Genomic DNA, 6,986 nt, shown 5'->3' with positions numbered 1-6,986 from the left:
TTTTATTTTATTTTATTTTATTTTATTTTATTTTATTTTATTTTATTCTGACATGCCTCTATAGACTATTTCATATATGGAAATACTAATTTAAAGAATAACATCAACACAGTAATAGCAGTAAAAAAGAAAAATCATCCCAGAGGACTTCCTACAGTCTAAACCCTAAGCTAAACATTCTATGTTCCACACCATTGAATCTTACAGTAATTGCACAGGCTAGACACTGTGAGGAAACAGGCTTGGCAAGGCAGATATAACTATCTCACTGTCGCCATCAGTGAGACTTGAAACCAGGCTTCTTGGATTCTTAAACTAAACCCCTTCCCCAAAATGAGAAGATGGCAATCAACAGTCACATCTGTCCTTGAAAGGCTCTCCAAAGTCCAAGACGGATGTGTGCTATCAGGTCAAAATCCATTCTGACTCCTCCTCGAAAAGAGCCCCCCAAGCGGTTGACATGACTCTCCGAGGTAATCCACCAGCAGAAGCAGATTGCCTAACTAGCCTGCACATTGATTTCACATTCAGTTCTGCCTCAAAACCATGCCAATACAACCAACCATCTAAGTAACATTTCCTCAAACCTGTTGTATTGAAGGGCAGTCAGCAGACATTGCCTAAAAGGCAACAACAGCAAGTATAAATAAATAAGTTGAATCACTTTTGAAACGACAAGAGACATTTTTTTTGAGGAAAGTTTCCCGGTCTATATGTACAAGCACATAGGAAGCCCAACTTCTCTGCCTCAAAGGCTACTGTACATCCCAGCACACACTCACTAGTACAGGATTCAAATCCTGCTGCAACCCAGGATATGAGCTCTGATAGGTGCTGTCCCTACTCCAGGCAGCCGCAGTGCGAGCCATAGGAAACATAAGGATTTTGTGGAACTAAAACTGAGAGGGCAACGGCAGTTTGAGAGGCTGGAGCTACTTCTGAGTGATAGAGATTTCTGTGATTTCGAAAGTGGAGGACAACAGACAAGGTCTGCTCTGTTAAGCTGTTCAGTCAGCTCCAAGATAGGTGGGGCCTGCTTCTTGTAACAGGGAATTCGCATGCCTTTTTATGAGGGACGGCCCATTTCTGCATTGCACCTCTGGATTTAAAAGAGGAAATTTCAGCCTCAGGAATAATGTTTTTTGCTGAACAAAATGTACGCCAAACTAAGCCCTGACTTCTGGCTTTCGGTGTCCCAGCCTCCAAAGTTATCTCAGGTTTCCAGTCCTGGGCGGAACTCACTGGCTCCCACCACTTCCTCAGCTGCAGTGAGGTGGGAGAAGAAGGAAGAAAGTAGGCACCCCTCCTTCTGTACTTGGTGGGTTTGGAGGTGACCATGGGCCAGAGAGTTGCAGGACAGGCTTTGTTGGAAAACTAGCTCTAGCAGGGGGAATATCATGAAACAAAACAGTTTGAGGTTCCTCAGTTTTTTCACTGAAAAATAAAGCACACATTTTTTTCTTTTTTAATGTAAATTGCCTATCTAGATCCCAGGGCCCAGTACCTGGTCTCACATCTCACATCCCCTCTAAAGATACAGGGCCCGCCCACATTTAGAAGAGACTCCACCGATGGTTCGTGGTCCTGGCAGGATGCTCAGGCCTATGCAACTAACTGATAAATGGGGCTGAAATGATCCATTTCAGATCACTATGGCCACTGCACTCACTGCCGTCCTCAGAGTCCCTACAAAAGTGTGTTTGTGTAGTCTATGTCTCAACTACTTTGAACCTTAAAAGTTAAAACAGGCTGCATAGACTCCCTGGACTTTGGAGGAGTTTTTCAGGTTCTGACAGTGTAATTTCTCTCTCTTGGGACTTTGTGCCGCTGAATCCCTCCAAATTTGACTTCTTTTGTCTTTTCTTAAGCATACATTGAAGGTTATTTTTTTAAAATACATGTTATGAAATAAGATATGCGCTTACGCCTAGCCTTAACTACTTTATTCCAAAAAAGCTGGACCGGCCCAAACTAAATATTCCTATGTCCCTAATCCAAAATTGAGTTAAACTACCGCATATCTTCCAATATTCATATGTAAACCTCACCCAAGCCCAATGCTCCCTGCTGAAATCATGAAGGTTTTTCCTTTCATGCAGTGTGACTAACAACTTCTAACTAACTGAGCTCTGAATAGCTCAAAGGAACAAAACAAAATCATTCAAGGAAGGCCTGAAGGTACAGAAATTTTGACAGGCTTTCTCTTTTCTCTATTTTCTCATTTCTTAGCTTAACAAATAGTCCATCTCTCCTAATTATGAATGTGTACTCCAGAGACAGACAGACAGCCCTGTCTGTCTCTGACCCAAGTGTCAGCCAGCTCAATAATTTTCATAAATAAAATACTAACTAGTGTGCAGATAAAGTATGACCTTCACAAGCTACTTAATTTCTTAAAGCTCATCTTCAAAAAGAGCTGAAAACCTTCAAAGGGTTTTTATGAGGATTGACTTAAATAATGCAGGCTTAGGAAACTGCTTGGCAAATAAACGGTGTTTTGGAAAGGTTTGCTTGTAAATACTGTCAACTTACTAAACATATCGCTTTTCCAACCTAAGTGCAAAAACACCAAGCACCCTCCTTGTATGTCTCTGCTGGTATCCTGCAAGAAATCCATAGGGCACTTTAGCTTCCCTAGAAACTTACAAGAGTGGATACAGAGAAAGATGCTCACTACCTATTCTTATATAGTTTTACTAAGCCTACCCAAAAAGATGAGAAGCAATAACACTGGGAACGTGGGCTCATCATTCTAAAGGCCTGCCAAGGTTATGGTCAGCTATCACTGAGAGATCCAGCGAAGGGAGAGTTGTGAAGGAATAATGAGAACCACTGGCAGGATCCCAAGGAACGACTGGCAGGCTTGACAGACTTGTCCTTTACGGATGCCTCTAGATGTTCTTTCTGCCCTTAAGAACTTGACTGATACTCTTAGACCTCATAAAACAAATAACTCTGATATCAATTTTCGTATTACTAAGTGTCCACATCAAAAGAAAGGCACTCTCTATCATGGGGGCTAGGAATTCTGGGGAAACGTTACGAGGGGAGCATTCCATAGTATTACTTGGTAATACTGCACAAAATTCAAGATACACATTTAAACTTCACAAACAGTAACATCACCAAAGAGAAAAATAACCATGCACATGTGGAGCCCTCAGCATATCTAAATATCACTTGGGATAATTTCTGCTAAAATGTTAAGAATAGAATAAAACTACTTATTCACATAGTACAGATAAACGAAGGGGAAGACTATATCCACACGCCACACTGGTGAATCTGTAACTAAGTCAAATTCTAAACTCAGAACTTATTTCCAGCAAGTTCTTTAGTAAAGATGGTTAACATAGCAGCTCATAGACACAAAAGACCACTTTTCATTAGACTTTAATGCTTATTGTCTCAGCCAATGAAAGCTTTTTTATTTGTTTTTGTCGATTTCTTCAGTCCAGAGCCCGATGATCATTTATTTGATGCAAACACAGACTCATTTATCACTTCATAACATTGACCTCATCTCTTGTGACAAAGGAATCTGAGTCCTTTATACATAGATAGCGTGGCTTTAGTCTGAGTAGAGATAGATACCCCATAGTTCTGTATGCTGATTGGAATAACAAGCTATCATCCACCCATACCTTCAGGAATCTGCCCTTGAAGATCTCAAACCACCTCCAACTGGATTTTATGATGCCTGATTTTAACCAAGGTTTGCCAAAAGTAAATGGCATGTAGAACACTCTTCAGCAAAAATATTACTCTTTGTAGAGCTGTATGTCTCTCAGAAAGTCTCTTTAGTATAACTTCATCTTCTCCAAGTGGCTATTTATCAGAATTATCAGTAGCTTGAGCTAAAAGAACTTGAAACAAATGATCTGTTTGAATCCACTAGCCACTGCTAGTACTAAGCATCTCACAGCCACGTGCCACTCTCCATCGAGGAGGGATTCCTCTTCCTGACCTGTGCCTCCTAATCAGACACTAAGCTCGTTTTACAGAGCTTAAGCCGCAGCAGGCCAAGAAATTCAAGAAATCAATCCAAGCTGACATCTTGTCCTAGGTTTGTTCTTTATGGCAGTCATCTCCTCCCCCTTCTCCCATATCTAATCCCTGACCTCTCTATCTAAATGCTATTCAGCATTTCCCCCGCTGAGCTGGGGCGATAGAACCAATGTAAAAAAATTGAGTGGTCGTGATATCTATGACGTCATTGTAGTATCAGGCATTCCGGACTGCAGCTTTCCCAAAACAACGTTGTACAAAGTCCATCTCAAGTTTACTTGTACAACAATGATGTCAAAGATAATTCTCAGCCTGATAAGATATTAGAAATTGCCCAAATCCATAAAACTAGGAAATGCAACTAAATTTGATGCATAAGCAATGTGCAATTTAGTAACGATCAAAACCAATCTGAAGCCAGCTATTCTGATGTGTTTGACAAATGAACCTTGCCCATGACAGCAGTTAAGTTTATTTTACCTGACCGGTACACTTACCGAGCACACACACATTATGCAAGGGTTGTCTGTGATAAATGGAATTTGGAGGACCTCCCCTTCATTTTCACATTTTGCAACAGACCCTGAAATGAAGATTAAAAATACTTTTCAATTTAAATCTTGCTTAGTGGCATTATTATAAAACCTTATCTTCTTAGGCTAGTCACTGAAAATATATAGTGTTTCAAATGCACCACAAATCTCCCTTCAAAACTGTTTTAAATAGTTTTACTTAATACGGTTCTTAAGTCAATACTTCAGTATATAGATAGATTTTCTGTTTTCAGCTGGTTTAATCACATATTTAATACCACTGGTTCTCTGGAAGACATCTCAACTGCACACAAACTCAGACACCAAACTAGACATTAGGGAAGATTTTAAATTTGAACGAAATTCAGGACTGTGTCAAAGAACGGGCCTTTCAGGTGGATCTGCCAACTGTTGTGGGTTGAAATGCAATCAGTTTTTGAAATGCAATCTCTTTTCTCTTAGAAATATTCTCTTTTCTGCACCAGGTGTCAGTAAATCATATCCTTAAAAATAGAAGCCGAGGTCTTCACCTGCCTGAAAACGTATAATTACTATATCATGCTATTAGTAACCTTTAAAAATACGATCGTTTCTTTACATTCAAGGTCTGGAAAGCTTTGCTTTAAAAACGCTGCCTAGCACAGTGGATTTATTGGAATCCTATGGTGTGAAAAAAGAGGATGTGCGGGAAACGGCGCAGTCTTTTCCTTAATTGCACAGGGATGGTTAAGATTAAAACAAAGATTGGGGAAAAGATTCAACACAAATCAAGGAATTTTCCAACTTCATATACCAGGGTGTCTGTCAAAGGTAGCAGTCAGTCTCTCAGTTCCCCATCTCTCTACCTCTTCACAGCCTTCCCATCCCTTTTCTCTAGGCTTCTCCGCATCCCCACTGCCCGCGAGGGGCAGACAAGGTGCGCGCTCCTCGCCCTCTCATCCCCGGGTCTGCCAGTGCCTCTTCTCCCATGAAACCACCCCAGCGTCCCGGAGGACTGGTCCCTCCCGCCCCCACCACCCCTACCTGTCAGGAAAGAGGAAGCCAGAGACATGGGGACCCCGGAGCAATTGAGCAGCAGCAAGACGCAGCAGGTAATCCCAGGCGAGCGTCGGCAAGGACGCTCAGCCAGAGCCCTGACGCCGGAGAACCAGAGCATCGTCACCTGGAGGGAATCCCGGGCGACTGCAGGTCCCGCGTCGCCGCCTCTGCACGGCGGCCGCTGCTCGCAGTCAAAAGGGCTGTGGGCCGGCGTGCCGGCAGACAGTCGGCTGAGGGAGGCGGGCGCCCGGAGCGGCGGGGGAGGAGTGGGGGCGCCCCGGGAGGAGGGGTCCTGCGGCCAGCCTCGGCCAATGCGGCGGCTTTTTTCTAAGGGAGTAGCTCGCAGCGGGTTAGCCGTCAGCCCCTCCGCGCCAGAGCTGGGCCGGGAGGAGGGGTGGCGGAGCGGCTGGATCTGGGGAGCAGCGGCGGCTGCTGCCTAGTGCGCTCGCCGCTCTGGAGCCGGATTGGGCTCCGGCTCCCGCACGCGCAGCTCCGGCCGGGCCCCAGGGCTCGGTGTCCGGCCCGCGAGCTTGTTCCGTGCGGGACTCAGGGGCTCACTGGGCTCTGTACGGAATCCGCAGGGTCGCACGAAGGACCACGATCCCCGCACCGGAGCTATGCCGGCTCAGGAGCGACAGTGGCGCACGCGAACGCCCAGCCAAGCGGTTTAGCCCAGCCGCGGCCACCGGCCCCGGGGCGCTGCAGGAGCCTGGAAGGCGCGTCTCCAGCGCCCGGCGCACCGCCTCCTCCCGCGCAGAGGAGCCGCCCCCAGCCGGGATGCCACTACCCGCTAGCGCCGGGAGCAGAAGACCCGGCGCCTCCCGCTGCCCCAGCCTCGGAAGGAGCCACGGACCGAATGCAGGAGGGTCCCCTCAACTTTTCACAACTCTTCAACTCCCTCGGGCAAAACCAGGGAATTCATGAGGCTGAGGGGACAGAGAGAGGACGAGTGGCCTTGGAGATCAGGCTCCTGTGTTTATTATGCCTCTGCGGGCCTGACATTAGGGAAAACAGAAGTTGGAGCTACCGAAAGGGTCGGCTAATGCACACACAACGGCCAGAGCCTTTCTCGCTTAAACTGAGGATCGGTAGCTCAGACTCCGCCCTTCCCAGCCGGAGCTGCCCGGGACAGGGAGGTGCGTTAGACTAATCATTCATTCACTCACGGGCCAGGGAGGGACCGCTGCAGCTAATCTCCACCCGGGCCGCCTCCGCGGCGGCCGCCCAGCTGGGCATGCGGTGGCAGCCGCTACCCTGCAGCGCTTCTTGCTTGGGCGGCCCTGGTGTCCCCCTGTCTCAGCCTTTGATCCCCTCGTCCCGCCACCCGGTACCCGCTGAGTCCCAGCATCCCCACGCCCGCCACACACACACACACACACACACACACACACACACACACACACACAC

At 46.5% G+C, this 6,986-nt stretch overlaps 1 protein-coding gene across 1 annotated transcript in view; it reads right to left on the bottom strand.

Moving 5' to 3' along the window:
- Bmper (BMP binding endothelial regulator) overlaps positions 1 to 6,262 on the bottom strand; it is a 258,960-nt gene extending 252,698 nt beyond the window's left edge. The window contains exons 1-2 of the mRNA XM_028763767.1: positions 5,565 to 6,262; positions 4,506 to 4,591 (exon numbers count right to left, since the gene is read on the bottom strand). Of these exons, the coding sequence (XP_028619600.1) occupies positions 4,506 to 4,591; positions 5,565 to 5,697 (219 nt within the window). The 5' untranslated portion in view covers positions 5,698 to 6,262. The remainder of the gene's footprint in view (positions 1 to 4,505; positions 4,592 to 5,564) is intronic.
- Between the last annotated feature and the right edge of the window lie 724 nt (positions 6,263 to 6,986).

This window comes from Grammomys surdaster, unplaced genomic scaffold (genome assembly GCF_004785775.1).
Source record: "Grammomys surdaster isolate TR1022 unplaced genomic scaffold, NIH_TR_1.0 140, whole genome shotgun sequence".
NCBI lineage: Eukaryota > Metazoa > Chordata > Mammalia > Rodentia > Muridae > Grammomys > Grammomys surdaster.
This window is presented reverse-complemented; position numbering and strand designations above follow the sequence as displayed.